Genomic DNA, 20500 nt, shown 5'->3' with positions numbered 1-20500 from the left:
GTTACAATGGCAAAGGGCGGTGACCGGACCCTTCTGCTCCTTTTCATACAGAACCTTGAACTTGTTCTTGGTCAGAGGCTGCCCCGGCTCCGGGACCACTTCTATGATGTCCATGATAAGTATCTGAAGATGGGGAGAGAGCAGCAATAATGAGGACCTGGTGATGTAAAGATTAGTGTGCTCTGGGCACTTCGTATCAAACCACTGATGTCTCAGGGCAGGATTATGGATGGTGACAACAATGGATCTGAGTAAGGTGTTGAAACAGCCATTTATAGACTCCGTCAGAAGTCCCTGTGACAGAGTGACTATGCACAACTGGGAGACAGAGTGTTGTCACCCTATAACAGGAATTGCCTGAAGAAGGACCTTCCTGACCTGGATCACCAGGGATTACATTCCAATATTTGCTTTTTTACAGACAATATATCTCTTGAAACCAGGAAATTATCCTCTGTCCATATTTCAGCAGTCACGAACCCATTCATCCCATTCCTAGTCTGTTCTGGCTGCCCGACTTTGCCTATCTACAGTTTTCTTGTGTGTCTGACCCTTCATCCCAGGACTTACAATGGAAAGCGGAAATGGCTTCCCATAATGTGACTTACCCGCCCTCTACAGGTCACTTCCTCTCCCTGCATCAGACATGTGCCCACTGCAATGTACCCCTTTAGGCCAGATACCGTCTCTTCACTCTTCAAGTTGACGGTTTTCATGCAGGTGACGTGCTCCCATTCCTCCAAATCGATCCTGAAACACAGAGAAGATGCTGGCTTTATACCACATAACAGACCAGAAGCTGAAACCACTGTCCTCCTAAACACAGACCTTCAACCAAAAACCACCGTCCTCCTAGACACAGACCTTCTACTGAAAACTGCTATCATAAAAATAAATCTTCAAAAAACCACTACTGAACACAGACCTTCAACCAAAACTACTGTCCTCCTTAACATAGACCTTCAACCAAAACTACTGTCCTGAACATAGACCTTCAACCAAAACTACTGTCCTCCTGAACACAGACCTTCAACCAAAACTACTGTCCTGAACATAGACCTTCAACCAAAACTACTGTCCTCCTGAACACAGACCTTCAACCAAAACTACTGTCCTGAACACAGACCTTCAACCAAAACTACTGTCCTCCTGAACATAGACCTTCAACCAAAACTACTGTCCTCCTGAACAGAGACCTTCAACCATACTGTCCTCCTGAACATAGACCTTCAACCATACTGTCCTCCTGAACATAGACCTTCAACCAGAACTACTGTCCTCCTGAACATAGACCTTCAACCAAAACTACTGTCCTCCTGAACATAGACCTTCAACCAAAACTACTGTCCTCCTGAACATAGACCTTCAACCAAAACTACTGTCCTCCTGAACATAGACCTTCAGCCAAAACTACTGTCCTCCTGAACATAGACCTTCAACCAAAACTACTGTCCTCCTGAACATAGACCTTCAGCCAAAACTACTGTCCTCCTGAACATAGACCTTCAACCAAAACTACTGTCCTCCTGAACATAGACCATCAACCAAAATTACTGTCTTCCTGAACATAAACCGTCAACCAAAACTACTGTCCTCCTGAACACAGACCTTAAACCAAAACTACGGTCCTCTTGACCACGGACCTTCAACCATACTGTCCTCCTGAAGATAGACCGTCAACCAAAACTACCGTCTTCCTGAACACAGACCTTCAACCATACCATCCTCCTGAACACAGACCTTCAACCATACCATCCTCCTGAACACAGACCTTCAACCATACCTTCCTCCTGAACACAGACCTTCAACCATACCATCCTCCTGAACACAGACCTTCAACCATACCTTCCTCCTGAACACAGACCTTCAACCATACCTTCCTCCTGAACACAGACTTTCAACCATACCATCCTCCTGAACACAGACCTTCAACCATACCATCCTCCTGAACACAGACCTTCAACCATACCATCCTCCTGAACACAGACCTTCAACCATACCATCCTCCTGAACACAGACCTTCAACCATACCATCCTCCTGAACACAGACCTTCAACCATAACCCACTGTTTTCTTAAACATAGGCTTTAAAAAATGAATACCTATAAATAAACTGGCCACATTAGTGCACACAAACCATTAACCGAATACTGGCCTCATTACTGAACACAAACCAACCAAAGCTTGAACTCATTACTGCTCACAGACCTTTAACCAAAACCATGGTCTCACATCAAAACAAAGACCTTCAACCAAGAACCACTGGCATCACTCCTGAACACTGAGCTTCAACCAATAACTTGTGGCCTCACTCCTGAACACAAAGGCATTGATAATTTAATGAGGACACAAGGCAATGCCGTCCTAAGTGCTCACAGGGTAAGGAGGCCCCCATTATGGGAAAAGATGGCTGAGAAAGTGATGGGGAAGAGGCTCCTGGCATGAGGGAACATCATTGAGAAAGTCTTCATTGCTTTTTGTGGTGTTTTCTTGTCATCTGTCCAACTACTGGAATATACAGGAGTTAGACACAAATATGGAAACACTCCTGATTTGCAGGAAGTGCAAAGCGGAAGTGATGTAACATTCTTTCACTTCCGCTGTGCGATGAGACACCTAGCTAACAGGTGGGAAGCCTCACTTTCCTCAATCACTGCTGCTAGTAATATGGAGTCAAGTCAAAGCTTACTGAGCTGTAAAGAAATTGTTGGTGCTGCTTAGCTGGCACCTCTGTGACTGAAGTTGCCGATTTGCTGTGTGGCGAGGTTGAGTATTAAAGGTTATGACGGCATATACAGTTTCCGGGAAAATATCATCTATAAGCATAAGCACCGCCCACATGGTCACCTGACCAAAAGAGACAAAAGGACAATGCGCAGGATTGTGACCCGAAATAAGAAAACAAGTGACTGCAGAGCCTAACCTTAGTCTTCACATGACTCAGGGACTGAGATTGAGCTCTGCAGTTACTTTTGTTGTTTTCCGATTTCGGGTCACAATCCTGCGCAATCTCCTTTTGTCTCTTTCGGTCAGGTGACCATGTGGGCGGTGCTTATGCTTATAGACAATGTTTTCCCGGAAACTGTATATGTCACCATAACCTTTGATACTGGATATCACAACACGGTAAATAAATTGGCAACTTCAGTCACAGAGGCACCAGCTGAGCGGCACCAACATTTGCCCTCTTTGAAGCTCAGTAAGCTCTGACATGACTCCGTATTACTAGCAGCGCACGCTGTGAATGAGGAAAGAGGCTTCCCACCGTAGCTAGGTGTCTCATCACACAGCGAATGCCAAAAAAAGTTACATCCCTTCTGCTTTCACCGCCAAACATGGCGTCACTTCCACACTCGCAAATCATGAAGCGTTTCCATATTTTTGTCTAACCCCTGAACTAATTACGCATTAAAATAAAGCAGCATTGTTTGATAAATTATAGATTTGCTCAGCAATCCTGGACCCAGGGATCTGCTGCTGAAGGCGGAGGGGCGTTCCAGAGATCCAAGGCGGAGGGGCGTCCCGGGGATTGTCCCAGTGATCCGAGGCGGAGGGGCGTCCCGGGGATTGTCCCAGGGATCTGAGGCGGAGGGGCGTCCCAGGGATCCGAGGCAGAGGGGCGTCCCGGGGATTGTCCCAGGGATCCGAGGCGGAGGGGCGTCCCGGGGATTGTCCCAGGGATCCGAGGCGGAGGGGCGTCCCGGGGATTGTCCCAGGGATCCGAGGCGGAGGGGCGTCCCGGGGATTGTCCCAGGGATCCGAGGCGGAGGGGCGTCCCGGGGATTGTCCCAGGGATCCGAGGCGGAGGGGCGTCCCGGGGATTGTCCCAGGGATCCGAGGCGGAGGGGCGTCCCGGGGATTGTCCCAGGGATCCGAGGCGGAGGGGCGTCCCGGGGATTGTCCCAGGGATCCGAGGCGGAGGGGCGTCCCGGGGATTGTCCCAGGGATCCGAGGCGGAGGGGCGTCCCGGGGATTGTCCCAGGGATCCGAGGCGGAGGGGCGTCCCGGGGATTGTCCCAGGGATCCGAGGCGGAGGGGCGTCCCATGGATTGTCCCAGGGATCCGAGGCGGAGGGGCGTCCCGGGGATTGTCGCAGGGATCCGAGGCGGAGGGGCGTCCCGGGGATTGTCCCAGTGATCCGAGGCGGAGGGGCATCCCGGGGATTGTCCCAGGGATCCGAGGCAGAGGGGCGTCCCGGGGATTGTCCCAGGGACCCGAGGCGGAGGGGCGTCCCGGGGATTGTCCCAGGAATCCAAGGCGGAGAGGCGTCCCGGGGATTGTCCCAGGGACCCGAGGCGGAGGGGTGTCCCGGGGATTGTCCCAGGGAACCGAGGCGGAGGGGCGTCCCGGGGATTGTCCCAGGAATCCGAGGCGGAGGGGCGTCCCGGGGATTGTCCCAGGGATCCGAGACGGATGGGCGTCCCGGGGATTGTCCCAGGAATCCGAGGCGGAGGGGCGTCCCGGGGATTGTCCCAGGGATCCGAGACGGATGGGTGTCCCGGGGATTGTCCCAGGGATCCGAGGCGGAGAGAGGCGTCCCGGGGATTGTCCCAGGGATCCGAGACGGATGGGTGTCCCGGGGATTGTCCCAGGGATCCGAGGCGGAGAGAGGCGTCCCGGGGATTGTCCCAGGGATCCGAGGCGGAGGGGCGTCCCGGGGATTGTCCCAGGAATCCAAGGCGGAGGGGCGTCCCGGGGATTGTCCCAGGGATCCGAGGCGGATGGGTGTCCCGGGGATTGTCCCAGGGATCCGAGGCGGAGAGAGGCGTCCCGGGGATTGTCCCAGGGATCCGAGGCGGAGAGAGGCGTCCCGGGGATTGTCCCAGGAATCCGAGGCGGAGGGGCGTCCCGGGGATTGTCCCAGGGATCCGAGGCGGAGGGGCGTCCTGGGGATTGTCCCAGGGATCCAAGGCGGAGGGGCATCCCGGGGATTGTCCCAGGGATCCAAGGCGGAGGGGTGTCCCGGGGATTGTCTCAGGGTTTCGAGGCAGAGGGGCATCCCAGGGTTCCGAGGCAGAGGGGCGTCCCGGGGGTTGTCCCAATAATCCAAGGAGAAGGGGCATCCTGAGGATTGTCCCAGGGATCCAAGGAGGAGGGGCGTCCCAGGGATCCAAGCAGGAGGGGTGTCCCGGGGACTGTCCCAGGGATCCAAGGAGGAGGGGTGCCCCGGGGACTGTCCCAGGGATCCAAGGCAGAGGGGTGTCCCAGGGATTTTCCCAGGGATCCAAGGCAGAGGGGCGTCCCGGGGATTTTCCCAGGGATCCAAGGCAGAGGGGCGTCCCGGGGACTGTCCCAGGGATCCGAGGTGGAGGGGCATCATGGGGATTGTTACAGGGATCCGAGGTGGAGGGGCATCACAGGGATTGTCCCAGGGATCCAAGGCGGAGGGGTGTCCCGGGGATTGTTTCAGGGTTTCGAGGCGGAGGGGCTTCCCAGGGACTGTCCCAGGGATCCAAGGCAGAGGGGCGTCCTAGGGATCCAAGGCGGAGGGGTGTCCCAGGGATTATCCCAGGGATCCAAGGTGGAGGGACGTTTCGGGGATTGTCCCAGGGATCCAAGGTGGGGGGGCGTCCTAGAGACCCACGGCGGAGGGGTGTCCCGGGGATTCTCCCAGGGATCCAAGGCGGAGGGGCGTCCCGGGGATTGTCCCAGGGATCCAAGGCACAGGGGCATCCCAGGGATCCAAGGCGGAGGGGTGTCCAGGGGATTGTCCCAGTGATCCAAGGGGCAGGGGTGTCCCAGGGATTGTCCCAGGGATCCAAGGCGGAGGATTGTCCCAGGGATCCAAGGCGGAGGGATGTTTCGGGGATTGTCCCAGGGATCCAAGGCACAGGGGCGTCCCAGGGACCCAAGGCGGAGGGGTGTCCAGGGGATTGTCCCAGGGATCCAAGGCGGAGGGGAGTCCCGGGGATTGTCCCAGGGATCCAAGGCGGAGGGGTGTCCAGGGGATTGTCCCAGGGATCCAAGGCGGAGGGGAGTCCCGGGGATTGTCTCAGGGATCCAACGCGGAGGGGGTTTCAGAGTTTGTTTGGGACAACACTGCCTAAAGGGCGAGTTTGCTTTCCTAATAGGAATGATGTCACAGGCAGGGCATATACCCCCAGTAAAGAAGAGGAAACATACTGGTATTCAGGGTCGTTACCTGGAGAGGATGAAGGTGGAGTACAGAAAGCTGGTACATTAGTTGCACCTCCCATCATCCTCAAAGATGACAGAAGTGGGTACAGTACCTGGTGTTCGGGATGGTCTCCCAGCTGACAGGGGAGATTAGCTGGATGGAAAACGCCTCTTGAACTGGTGAAATATAGCGATCGTCTACAAGAACAAGGATACCAGGAGTTATATATAAATCACACACAACACTGAGGAGGACATTCAACGGCTTTGGATGCCTTGAATATGTGACGGGTAGGTAAGGTAGGTCACTACAAAGGAACACAAGAATAACAGAAAAAACTGAAAGTTATACAATATTAGATACAAGGACATCTCCAGGATGGAATATGAGACAGTACTTTACATGGACTACAACACGCAGCATGTCCGCTCACCTCTCTCCATGGTCTCAAACTCCTTCTCCTCCCCAGTCATGCGAGGGATCCGAGTACACGTATCATGCACGCTTGTGACAACTGTATACACCTGCGACAGCAACAGAACAAGCAATGGGATCTCTAGGACTTAAAGAGGAGTTCCACTCACGCTGTCAAAAAATAAAAGTCAGCAGCTACAAAAACTGTAGCTGCTGACTTTTAAAAAACAGCCACTTACCTCGGTGTGTCCCCCACAGTCCGCTTCACTGGCCGTCCTGTATTCCAGGAGGCCGGTATCTTCAGTGTTGGGCATCCGGCTGTGACAGCTTGCGGCTTCACAGCCGGGTGCCCGCTGCGCTTCATGAATGGTCCTGTAGTCTTCTGGGACCTGTCACATGTCCTAAAAGACTACAGAGAGGGAGGACACCTTCCGCTTCCGATCGCCCCTAGGCAATTGGACCGGAAGTGGGAGCGGGTACCTGTCAAATTCAGGTACCCGCTCCCCAAAGGTGCCAATCCTTACTGGAAAGCAGTCCTTAAAGCAGAACTTCCCCGTTTGGGCGGAACTCCGCTTTAACAGATTCTATACAAATGGATATACAGGTGAAACGTGAAAAATGAGAATATGGTGCAAATGTTCATTGATTTCAGTGCAGCAACTTAAAAGGTGACACTAATATATGAGACTCATTACATGCAAAGCAAGATAGTTCAAGCCGTGATTTGTCATCATTGTGATGATTATGGCTTACAGCTCATGAAAACCCCAAATCCACAATCTCAGAAAATGAGAATATTCCATGCAATCAATAAAACACGGATTGTACATAGAACAATATCGCACCTCTGAAAAGTAGAAGCTGTATATGTACTCAGTACTTGGTTGGGGCCCCTTTTGCAGCAATTACTGCCTCAATGCGGCGTGGCATGGAAGCTATCAGCCTGTGGCACTGCTGAGGTGTTATGGAAGACCAGGATGCTTCAATAGCGGCCTTCAGCTCTTCTGCATTGTTCGGTCTCATTTCTCTCATCTTTCTCTTGGCAATGCCCCATAGATTCTCTATGGGGTTCAGGTCAGGCGAGTTTGCTGGCCAATCAAGCACAGTAATCCCACGGTCATTGAACCAGGTTTTGGTGCTTTTGGCAGTGTGGGAGGTGCCAAGTCCTGCTGGAAAATGAAGTCAGCGTCCCCATAAAGCTCGTCTGTGGAAGGAATCATGAAGTGCTCCAAAATCTCCTGGTAGACGGCTGCGCTGACCCTGTATTAATGAAGCACAGTGGACCAACACCAGCAGATGACATGGCTCCCCAAATCAACACAGACTGTGGAAACTTCACACTGGACTTCAAGCATCTTGCAGTGTGTGCCTCTCCATTCTTCCTCCATACTCGGGGTCCTTGTGCCTCTCCATTCTTCCTCCATACTCGGGGTCCTTGTGCCTCTCCATTCTTCCTCCATACTCGGGGTCCTTGGGCCTCTGCATTCTTCCTCCATACTCGGGGTCCTTGTGCCTCTGCATTCTTCCTGTATACTCGGGGTCCTTGGGCCTCTGCATTCTTCCTCCATACTCGGGGTCCTTGGGCCTCTCCATTCTTCCTGCATACTCGGGGTCCTTGGGCCTCTCCATTCTTCCTCCATACTCGGGGTCCTTGGGCCTCTCCATTCTTCCTCCATACTCGGGGTCCTTGGGCCTCTCCATTCTTCCTCCATACTCGGGGTCCTTGGGCCTCTCCATTCTTCCTCCATACTCGGGGTCCTTGGGCCTCTCCATTCTTCCTCCATACTCGGGGTCCTTGGGCCTCTCCATTCTTCCTCCATACTCGGGGTCCTTGTGCCTCTCCATTCTTCCTCCATACTCGGGGTCCTTGGGCCTCTCCATTCTTCCTCCATACTCGGGGTCCTTGGGCCTCTCCATTCTTCCTCCATACTCGGGGTCCTTGGGCCTCTCCATTCTTCCTCCATACTCGGGGTCCTTGGGCCTCTGCATTCTTCCTCCATACTCGGGGTCCTTGGTTTCCAAATGAGATGCAAAAGTTGTTATCAGAAAAGAGGACTTTGGACCACTGAGGACAGACCAGGTCTGTGTTTCTTTAGCCCAGGTAAGATGCTTCTGACGTTGTTTGTTGTTCAGGAGCGGCTTGACAAGAGGAATACAACATTTGAAGCCCATGTCCAGGATCCGTCTGTGTGTGGTGGCTCTTGATGCACTGACTCCAGCCTCAGTCCACTCCTTATGAAAGTCCAACACTTTTGAATGGCCTTTTCCTGACAATCCTCTCCAGGCTGCGGTCATCCCTGCTGCTTGTGCACCTTTTTCTTCCACACTTTTCCCTTCCACATAACTTTCTATTAATGTGCTTTGATACAGCACTTTGGGAACATCCAACTTCTTCTGCAATGACCTTTTGAGGCTTTCCCTCCTTATGGAGGGTGTCAGTGATGGTGTCAGGTCAGCAGTCTTTGGGATTCCTACTGAACCAGACTGAGAGACCATTTAAAGGCTCAGGAACCCTTTGCAGGTGTTATGGCTGAATGAGCGGATTAGAGTGGGACACTTTGAGCCGAGAATATTCCACCTTTTCACAATATTCTCATTTTCTGAGATTGTGGATTTGGGGTTTTCATGAGCTGTAAGCCATAATCATCACAATGATGACAAATCACGGCTGGAACTATCTTGCTTTGCATGGAATGAGTCTCATATATTAGTTTCACCTTTTAAGTTGCTGCACTGAAATAAATCAACTTTTGCACCATATTCTAATTTTTTGAGTTTCACCTGTATATAGTAAATAACGATTTATTGATCTATGCACGAGCCCTACCAGGACAGACCAGAGTGAGCGGCTCCAGACCTCACACAGCCCACGGCTTTCCTGGAAGGTTCAGTAGAATTCTGTGCACTTGGTTGGTGAGATCATCCATACAGTAAAGTTTCGCTCAAAATAGACGACCAATACTGTGCAGAGCAGGAACCTCCCAAATCTCCTTCCACGTCAAATCGACGCACCAGCCGGTCAGGCCTTGGACTCACCTTAGACTCCACATGATAGGACACGTAGTGCGCCGTGCAGCGAAGAGGGATCTTCCGGACGGGCCAGGGAGCGTCATATGATAAGTAAGCAGGAAGGACACTGATCCGTAATTCACCCTGCAGAACAAATCCGCCAATATAAAAACTTACTGAGAGACAGACAGGGGGGACCTCACCACCTCCCTACCATGCTGCCCTTCCTGCATCCCTACTTACAGAGAGACAGACAGAGGGACCACCCCATCACCTCCCCACCATGCTGCCCTTCCTGTGTCCTGTGAGACAGACAGGCCGGACCTCCCCATCACCTCCCCACCATGCTGCCCCTCCTGCATCACTACTCAATGAGTGGCAGACAGAGAGGACCTCACCACCTCCCCACCATGCTACCCTTCCTGCATTCCTACTTACTGAGAGACAGGGGGACCTCCCCATCACCTCCCCACCATGCTGCCCTTCCTGCATTCCTACTTACTGAGAGACAGACAAGGGGGACCTCCCCATCACCTCCCCACCATGCTGCCCTTCCTGCATTCCTACTTACTGAGAGACAGACAAGGGGGACCTCCCCATCACCTCCCCACCATGCTGCCCCTCCTGCATCACTACTCAATGAGTGGCAGACAGAGAGGACCTCACCACCTCCCCACCATGCTACCCTTCCTGCATCCCTACTTACAGAGAGACAGACAAGGGGACCACCCCATCACCTCCCCACCATGCTGCCCTTCCTGCATTCCTACTTACTGAGAGACAGACAAGGGGGACCTCCCCATCACCTCCCCACCATGCTGCCCCTCCTGCATCACTACTCAATGAGTGGCAGACAGAGAGGACCTCACCACCTCCCCACCATGCTACCCTTCCTGCATCCCTACTTACAGAGAGACAGACAAGGGGACCACCCCATCACCTCCCCACCATGCTGCCCTTCCTGCATTCCTACTTACTGAGAGACAGACAAGGGGGACCTCCCCATCACCTCCCCACCATGCTGCCCTTCCTGCATTCCTACTTACTGAGAGACAGACAGGGGGGACCACCTCACTACCTCCGCATCATGCTGCCCTTCCTGCATCCCTACTTACTGAGAGACAGACAGGGGGGACCTCCCCATCATCCCTACTCAATGAGAGGCAGACAGACGGGACCTCCCCTCCTCCCCACCATGCTGCCCTTTCAATATCTCTACTAACCAAGAGACAGACAGAGGGGACCTCACCACCTCCCCACCATGCTGCCCTTCCTGCATCCCTACTCACTGAGAAAAAGACAGAGGGGACCTCTCCACCATGCTGTCCTTCCTGCATCCCTACTCACTGCGAGGCAGAGAGCGGGGACCCCACCACCTCTCCACCAGGTTGTCCTTCCTACATCCTTACTCACTGCAAGGCAGACAGAGAGGACCTCACCTCCTCCTCCCCACCATGCTGTCCTTCCTGCATCCCTACTCAATGAGAGACAGACAGAGAGGACCTCACTTCCTCCCCACCACCATGCTGCCCTTCCTGCATCCCTACTCACTGAGAGACAGACATGGGAGACCTCACCACCTCTTCCCCACCATGCTGCCCTTCCTGCACCCCTACTTACTGAGAGACAGACATGGGAGACCTCACCACCTCTTCCCCACCGTGCTGCCCTTCCTGTATCCCTACTTACTGAGAGACAGGGGGGACCTCACCTCCTCCTCCCCACCATGCAAAGGAAGGGCTCCTCACCTGCCGGTTGAAGTAGAGGAACCCTCTGGGGCAGTTGACGTTGTGGAAGGGGGCAAATGATTCAATGGATCCATCGATGGTCATGGGGTGCAGACGTAAGGCGCCACGAGAAGTGACTAGCAGCCAGTGAGGGGAGGGGCCACATATGAACACCTGAGAAGCAAATGAAGAGTAAGTGATAAACTATAACCTGCCCCCCTTGACCAAACACCCACCTCCAAGTGATCACTCACCCCTGAATATCCATAGATGTCCTGGAAGAATCGGAACCGTGCAACACGAGCGCGGGCACCAAGATCCTCCGCCGAACCTTCAGCCTTCTTCTTAGACTGTTTCTGCTTCTTCTCCCTGATATTTATATTATGAGGAACCTGTAGGAGAAGATTGGGGTACAGGCTTGAAGAGAGATTCTACTAGAGAAGGAGATCCATGGCAACAGATGTTATCATTACTCACCTTTTTAAATCGAACTTTCAGATTCCCCTGAGAGTCGTGTGCAAATGCTTCATAGATCAGCAGCTCGGAATCCACAAGGACCTGTCAATTCACAGAATAGTTATACAGAGGATGTCTGAACCATACTACTGCAAAGGGGAGGGGGAGGCAGAACAAATGTGAATATAGGGATGAACATACAGGAGGATGTCACTGGTAATACGGACCATACCAATATGCAGGAGGGAGGGCGCAGAGGAAAGTCATGTTATACATGAATATAAGGAGATGGACCAAACCACTGCAGAGGGAAGTCAGCTTATATAGGAATAAAGGCAGATGGATCATACCATTGCAGAGGGAAGTCAAATGATATAGAAACAAAGAGATAGACCACATCACTGTACAGGGAAGTGAAGTTATATATGAATATAGGCAGATAGACCATACTACTGCAGAGGGAAGAAAAGTTATAGATCAATATAGAGAGATGGACCATACCACTGCAGAGGGAAGCCAAATTTATATATAAATATAATAATATGGACCATATCATTGAAGAGGGAAGTTAAGTTTCACTGTATTGCCAAAAGTATTGGGCTAGTCCTCCCAATCATGTGATCCAGGCGTTCCAATCCCCTCCATATCATGTGATTCAGGTGCTCCAATCCCCTCCATGGACACAGGTGTATACAATCAAGCCCCTAGGCATGCAGACGGCTTCTACAAACATTGGTGAAAGAATGGATCGCTCTCAGGAGCTCAGTGACTCCAAGCGTGGTCCCGTGATAGGTGGCCACCTGGGCAATAAGTCCATCCGTGACATTTCCTGGCTACTAAATATTCCACGCTCAACTGTTAGTGGGATTATAACAAAGTGGAAGCAACTGGGAGCAACAGCAACTCAGCCACCAAGTGGTAGGCCACGTCACATGACAGAGCGGGGTTAGCGCATGCTGAAGCGCACAGTGTGCAGAAGTCGCCAACTGTCTGCAGAGTCAATAGCTAAAAACCTCCAAACTTGGTGTGGCCTCAGATGAGCCCAACAACAGTGCGTAGAGAGCTTCATGGAATGGGTTTCCATGGCCGAGCAGCTCTAGAGCAGAGGAGACGTGTTCTCTGGGGTGACGAATCACACTTCTCTGTCTGGCAATCTGATGAACATATCTGGGTTTGGCGGTTGCCAAAACAGTACTTGCCTGACTGCATTGTGCCAAGTGTAAAGTTTGGTGGAGGGGGGATTATGGTGTGGGGTTGTTTTTCAGGGGTTGGGCTTGGCCCCCTAGTTCCAGTGAAGGGAACTCTTAAGGCGACGTTTTGGACAATTTCATGTTCCCAACTTTGTGGGAAGAGTTTGGGGATGGCCCCTTCCTATTCCAACATGACTGCCCACCAGTGCACAAAGCAAGGTCCATAAAGACATGGAGGAGCCAGTTTGGGGTGGAGGAACTTGACTGGCCTGCACAGAGTCCTGACCTCAACCCCATAGAACACCTTTGGAATGAATTAGAGTGGAGACTGCAAGCCAGGCCTCCTCCCCCGACATCAGTGCCTGACCTGACAAATGTGCTTCTGGAAGAATGGTCCAACCTTCCCATAGACACCCTCCTAAACCTTGTGCACGGCCTTCCCAGAAGAGTTGAAGCTGTTACAGCTGCAAAGGGCGGGGCCAACGCCATATTGAACCCTAAGGACTAAAACTGGGATGCCATTGACGTTCATGTGCATGGAAAGGACGGCGGCCCAATACCTTTGGCAATATAGTGTATATATGAATATAAGGAAACTGGCCATAACACTGCAGACAACAGACAGATTATATAGAAATATAAGGGAGATGGACCATACCACTGCAAAGGGAAGTAAAGTTATACATAAAAAAGGCAAATGGATTGCACCATTTCAGAGGGAAGTCAAGTTATATATCAATATAAGGAAATTAACCATTCCACCACAGACACAAGTCAGATTAAATAGAAACATAGGGAGATGGACCGTACCACTGCAGAGGGAAGCCAGATTATATTGAAACATAGGGAGATGGACCATACCACTGCAGAGGGAAGCCAGATTATATTGAAACATAGGGAGATGGACCATACCATTGCAGGGGGAAGTAAAGTTATATATGAATATAGGGAGATGGATCACACCACCATAGAGGGAAGTTAAGTTACATATAAATATAGGCAGATGGACCATACCACTGCAGACAGAAATCAGATTATATAGAAACATTGGGAGATGGACCACACCATAGTGGGGGAAAGTAAAGTTATATATGATTATAGGGAGCTGGATCATACCACTGCAGACTGAAGTCAGATTATATAGAAACATAGGGGGATGGACCATACCACTGCAGAAAGAAGTCACACTACATATAAATATAGGCAGATATAAATCTGGCAAAGAGATTGCACACTAAAAAGTAATAGTGGGGGAGTTTCAGGCAGACAATGAATACTTTTCCTCAGGTAATATCTTACCAGTAAATAAGGGCGACTTTGTTGGTTTCCCAGCCCCACCAGCAGAACCTCCTTCACCAGAGGCATCTCATTCTGCCGGGTTACTTCTTCTTTTTTGGCATCTCCTTGAGTAATGGGCTGTCCAAAGGAACTATCCACAAGAACTTTCAACCCCACAGGGAAATTCTTGACGAGGAAGACCAGACGCCAGTCCGGGACCTGGTAGATCTGTGGGAAATAAATTGGGGTCAGACTGGACAATTTATGACAATGCTGGCTCTAATCTGGACAACTGGGGATTGCCAGGAGCCTGCAGTGCACAGCGATAGTTGGAACTGTTAATTCTTCTTAATGTATCGCCCAATGACACCATCACCTCCCAGGATCTCACCTCCATTATACCATTCTCTCTGACCACCACACACCAGTGTGTCGGCTCAGTCTTATACTGGGAAGAATCACGTTCTGTGGTGGGAATATTGCTCCGACGAGGCTCTTCCTTACTCGGACTGGAGAGGAATCCTGAATCTCCATACAGCATCTCGTCCTCATCATCTACAGAGCGGCTGACACCAAACACAAGATGTATGATTAGTAAACAGACGACAGATCTACCACAGTTATCTCACTGTGCTTCACCACTGCATGTCTCACCTAATCTCCTGCGACAGACTGTCTCCTTCAGATACACTCTGGGGGGCGCTGTCCTCCTTCACTGGGGCAGATCTGGTCTCTGTGGTGAACATACCACTGACATCACGATAAATGCAGACAGCGATGACCTTCGATTGCTGGACAGAGACAGCAAAAAGGGAGAGCTCAACATTAGGATGGTGCAAAGTGGAGGCAGAACCAATGAGCCCATTACCACCCCCCCCCACCCGCCTCCCCCAGCAGCCTGTAATACATGCCCCAGGCAATAGGGAAATCTACTCACATAATGTATGTTGGGTTTCTGTAGAGCGAGCCGATGAGATTTGCCTCCATACGAGTCACTTTTCAGCTGGAACATCGCCAACTGACCTTCTGCACTAAGAATGACCACGTAGGGGTCTGCCACGGTACAGTGAACAATGGGGGAGCCCAGGTCCACCGGGATGAAGTGCAGCTGATTCACTGAGACATAAAAACAGACACAATCAACAGGTATTAGAGAACATTTGCAGAGAGGCGAAGGAAAAGCCTAGGGCAGATGCACGTTAAATTAGGGCAGCTATAAACCTCAGTTGCTGCCTATATTTCAGTTGTTTTGAGAGGCCCTCTTCACCATTTTGACCACCTCCCGTTCAACCGTTGTATATAAACGGCCGGACGGTGGCAGTGCAGGGGCGGGTGGCTGTTTATAAACGGCCTCCCCGCACCCTGCTTGTGCACACTCCCTGGGAACGCGCTGCACCACGATCTGGTGCCCACTGTGTCCGAACACCGATCGTCGTACGGGACCTCTGTGTGAGGTCTCGATCATCTGATCACTGATTGGACAATCAGTGATCATGTGCAGAGTAGTACGCAAGATGTCACTTCTGACATCATTGCTTACTACGTGTGAAATCTGTGAATGATCACAGAGATCACATGGTACAAGACTATTCACAACAGCCTTGTACCATGTGACAAGCTTTGACCAATCACAGGAATGCAGCCAGAGAGAAGGAGAAATGATTGCTTTTACAGCCTTTATGGGTGTAAAAGCAATCAGTGTAAAAAAAAAAAAAAAAATCTTCATCATCCCCCACAAGTAGTACAGTATGTAAAAAAACAATAATAATATAAAAAAAAATCAAATAAAAATTTTTTTATTAAAATGATAATTTTTGGTTATAAACTAATATTTTTTTTTTTTACTAAAAAGATAACTGAATAAATTTTGGCCAAGATTTATGATGAAATATTATTTATTTGCAAAATTTTATAAGAAAAACACTTTTTTTCAAAATTATCGGACTTCTTCATTTCTAAAGCAAAAAAAATAAAAATCCCAGCAGTGAATAAATACCACCAAAATAAAGCTTTATCTGTCTAAAAAAAATGCCATGGTGACACTGTACTGCTAGGGTGACAGTATGTAAAAAAAAACAAAAAAAACAAAAAAAAACTAAAAATAATATATATATATAAAAATAAAATTAAAAAAGTTTAAAAATTATAATTTTTGGCTATAAACTAAATTTGGGTTATTTTTTTTTTTTTACTAAAAAGATAATAGAATACATTTTGGCCAAGATTTACGAAGAAATACTATTTATTTGCAAAATTTTATAAGAAAAACACTTTTTTCTAAATTTTGGGCTTTTTCATTTACATAGCAAAAAAAATAAAACTCCCAGTGGTGAATAAATACCACCAAGATAAAGCTTTATCTATCTAAAAAAAAATGCTAAAAAATTCATATGGGTACAGTGTTGCATGACCGCGCAATTGTCATTCAAAGTGTGACAGCGCTGAAAGCTGAAAATTGGCCGGGACAGGAAGGGGGGTGAAAGTATCCGGACTTGAAGTGGTTAAAAGCATTTGGTGATAGGTAGAGTAGGGGATATTTATTTCCGCAGCACCTTTTTTAAAACGTCAGGTGGCCAGTGCGCCTGTGAGGATGACTTTGTTACTAGACACAGCGTACGGGGCCAATCTGAGCGGCTCTGTACCTTGGGATCACTGTGATAAGATATAGTATTCATCCACCAATGCATACATTTAGGATCAGTGTTAAGGTTACCATACAGTGCCAACAATGCAGCACATACTTCTTAATAAAGATTGTTGAACTGGCAGAAAGCCAAAGAAAGGAAGGCATCCAGAAGCCAGAACAGAAAGCCTTCTATACAAGCCACCACTAAACGTGAAACAGCAGATCCCATCACTCACCTCCCTCCAGCAGACGGATGCCCAGGGGGGACACTTGTACTATATATTTATTGTCTCCGATGTTCCCAGCGTACACCGTAGGGCCCTGTGTGGCAAAACCGCTGGTGTCCAGCTCCATAATTTCCTGTCCAGTCTGGAGGATCTGCAAAAGGACAGAAGAGAATGCTAATCTACTACGGGAGCCATCACCAAGCACAATGATCTCTGCTGGACAGCACTGGTGGAAATGATACAGCAGATCTGTAGGGGCTGTGCAGGTGATGGACAGGACTGATATCTGGTGGACAGCACTGACAGAGATCTGTGGAGTCTGTGCAGGTGATGGACAGGGCTGATCTAAGGTGGACAGGGCTGATAGAGATCTGTGGAATATTTTTGGATGATGGACAGGGCTGATCTTAGGTGGACAGCGCTGACAGAGATCTGTGGAGTCTGTGCAGGTGATGGACAGGGCTGATCTAAGTTGGCAGCACTGGCAGCTATGACAGAGATATGTAGAGTCTATGCGGGGAAGATGAACAATGCTGATCTTAGGTGGACAGCACTGACAGCAATGATATAGATCTGTGGAGTCTGTGTGGGTGATGGACAGGGCTGATCTTAGGTGGACAGCGCTGACAGCAATGATATAGATCTGTGGAGTCTGTGTGGGTGATGGACAGGGCTGATCTCTGGTGGACAGCACTGACAGAGATCTGTGGAGTCTGTGTGGGTGATGGACAGGGCTGATCTTAGGTGGACAGCACTGACAGAGATCTGTGGAGTCTGTGTGGGTGATGGACAGGGCTGATCTTAGGTGGACAGCACTGACAGAGATCTGTGGAGTCTGTGTGGGTGATGGACAGGGCTGATCTTAGGTGGACAGCGCTGACAGAGATCTGTGGAGTCTGTGTGGGTGATGGACAGGGCTGATCTTAGGTGGACAGCGCTGACAGAGATCTGTGGAGTCTGTGTGGGTGATGGACAGGGCTGATCTTAGGTGGACAGCAATGACAGAGCAGATCTGAAAGCCCCTTCAAAGTTCTCATGACTGCATTTTATTCAATATTGTTTCTGACTGAATTTGGACACAAAGCTGCGTCAAACCTTTCCTATCATACTCTAATATCAGCAGAAATTCACTATCATCCTGACTGCACCTGAACTGCTCATGGACCAATCAGCGGGCAGGTAACGGACATTACCCACCACTCTTCTTTTATTGTGCAAAATCACAAAAATCTGGATGTAAAGCGATGAGATCAGCAGATTCGAAGAGCTTTATTGCTCAGGACAAACACACCCAAGGGAAACCTCCACTTACGCGTTTCACCTGAGAAACTGGCTTAGCTCCTTTCTATGGTGAAACGCATCAGCGAGGGGAGTTTGTCCTGAACCATAAAGCTTTTTGATACCACCAACATGATCAGTGTGCTTGCATGGGGGGCGGGAATGGTCTCCATTCTGTCTGCACCTGATCTCCTTGGGACACGGGTACACAAGTTTGTGGAGCAGCTATTTTCCTTGTCTACTTCCTGTCAGAAATATATAGAATATGTTGTACTAGTCCAGGACTTCCAGCTCGACCATTTCACTCTCTTCCCTCCTTCCTTACACTGCCTACACAGATATCTCCGCTTTCTAAACAATCGCTCAGTCCTAGTACAGGTGAGGAGGACATGGGAAGGATCATGCCATCACCCATCAGGAAAGAATGTTCTCAGGTATCAGATGTTCTCGCGTAACTCCACCGAAATGTACAATTTGGGTGACGCATTTTCTCTTACCATGGTGGAGTCTTCACGGCTCAGGATGAGAAAACCATGGCGGTTTTTCTCCTCATCTTCTTCTGCTTCCATGGCTGTCTCCTCCGTGTCCTCAGATTGCTGGAGGGGTGAGAAGAGATGGCGGTGAGACATAGAAACATGACAGACAGAGAGGGGCGGAGGGCAGAAGAGGCCATAATGGACCGGTATGGAAGAGGGAGAAGGAGGAGAGATTATACTGGGGGAGCAGGGAGGAGAGAGAAACATGAGCAACCATACTGGGGGAGCAGAAAGGAGACTGAAAGGTAAGAGACCATACTGGGGGAGCAGAGAGAGGAGAAGAGGATGAGTGATCAATATTGGGGGAGCAGGGAGGAGAGAGAAATATGAGTGACCATACCGGTGGAAAAGGTAGGAGGATGAGTGATTATACTGGGGTAGCAGAGAAGGATGAATAATCATAGTGGTTAGGGTTGATGGGGAAGGGCGGGGGGGGGGGGGAGGGAAGGATGAATAATCATAGTGGTTAGGGTTGATGGGGAAGGGCGGGGGGGGGGGGGGGGTTGAGAAGGGAAGGATGAGTGAATATACTGGGGGGGGGGGGAGAGAAGGATGAACAATCATAGTGGTTAGGGTTGATGGGGAAGGGCGGGGGGGGGGGGGAAGGATGAATAATCATAGTGGTTAGGGTTGATGGGGAAGGGCGGGGGGGGGGGGGGAGGGAAGGATGAATAATCATAGTGGTTAGGGTTGATGGGGAAGGGCGGGGGGGGGGTTGAGAAGGGAAGGATGAGTGAATATACTGGGGGGGGGGGGGGGGGGAGAGAAGGATGAGTGAATATACTGGGGGGGGGGGGGGGGGAGAGAAGGATGAGTGAATCTACTGGGCAGCAGGGGAAGGAGAGAAGGATGAGTGAATATACTGGGGGGGGAGAGAGAAGGATGAGTGAATATACTGGTGGCTCGGGAAGGAGAAAAGGATGAGTGAATATACTGGGGGGGGCAGGAGAAGGAGAAAAGGATGAGTGAATATACTGGGGGGGCAGGGGAAGGAGAGAAGGATGAGTGAATATACTGGGGGGGGCAGGGGAAGGAGAGAAGGATGAGTGAATATACCGGGGGAGCAGGGAAAGGAGAGAAGGATGAGTGAATATACCGGGGGAGCAGGGGAAGGAGAGAAGGATGAGTGAATATACTGGTGGCTCAGGGGAAGGAGAGAAGGATGAGTGAATATACTGGAGGAGCAGAGGAAGGAGGGAAGGATGAGTGAATATACCGGGGGTGCAGGGGAAGGAGAGAAGGAGGAGTGATTATACCGGGGGAGCAGGGGAAGGAGAGAAGGATGAGTGAATATACCAGTGAAGCAGGGGAAGAAGAGAAGGATGAGTGACTATACCGGGGGAGCAGGGGAAGGATGAGTGAATATACCGGGGGAGCAGGGGAAGGATGAGTGAATATATCGGGGGAGCAGGGGAAGGAGAGAAGGATGAGTGAATATACTGGGGGAGCAGGGGAAGGATGAGTGAATATACCGGTGGAGCAGGGGAAGGATGAGTGAATATACCGGTGGAGCAGGGGAAGGATGAGTGAATATACCGGGGCAGCAGGGAAAAGATGAGTGAATGTACTGGGGGAGCAAGGGAAGGAGAGAGGATGAGTGAATATACTGGGGGAGCAGGGGAAGGAGAGAAGGATGAGTGA

General features: G+C 50.4%; 1 protein-coding gene across 1 annotated transcript; it reads right to left on the bottom strand.

Annotated features, from left to right (window-relative positions):
• Positions 1 to 6: 6 nt before the first annotated feature.
• LOC149428159 (cleavage and polyadenylation specificity factor subunit 1-like) lies at positions 7 to 18967 on the bottom strand (the record flags this gene model as incomplete). The annotated part of the gene is made up of 14 exons (XM_089667649.1): positions 18821 to 18967; positions 17055 to 17196; positions 15130 to 15308; positions 14847 to 14983; positions 14584 to 14758; positions 14214 to 14420; positions 11746 to 11826; positions 11523 to 11660; positions 11290 to 11442; positions 9569 to 9685; positions 6552 to 6642; positions 6231 to 6315; positions 609 to 750; positions 7 to 123 (listed from the first exon to the last, which is right to left on the bottom strand). Coding segments are annotated over exons 1-14 (1896 nt in total), but the record flags the coding sequence as incomplete, so codon positions are not given.
• Between the last annotated feature and the right edge of the window lie 1533 nt (positions 18968 to 20500).

Source organism: Staurois parvus, unplaced genomic scaffold (assembly GCF_062004578.1).
Source record: "Staurois parvus isolate SC_StPar_1 unplaced genomic scaffold, SC_StPar_1.0 ptg003462l, whole genome shotgun sequence".
In the NCBI taxonomy this organism is placed as follows: domain Eukaryota; kingdom Metazoa; phylum Chordata; class Amphibia; order Anura; family Ranidae; genus Staurois; species Staurois parvus.
Note: the sequence above shows the minus strand (reverse complement) of the source record. Positions and strands in the feature narration are given on the sequence as shown.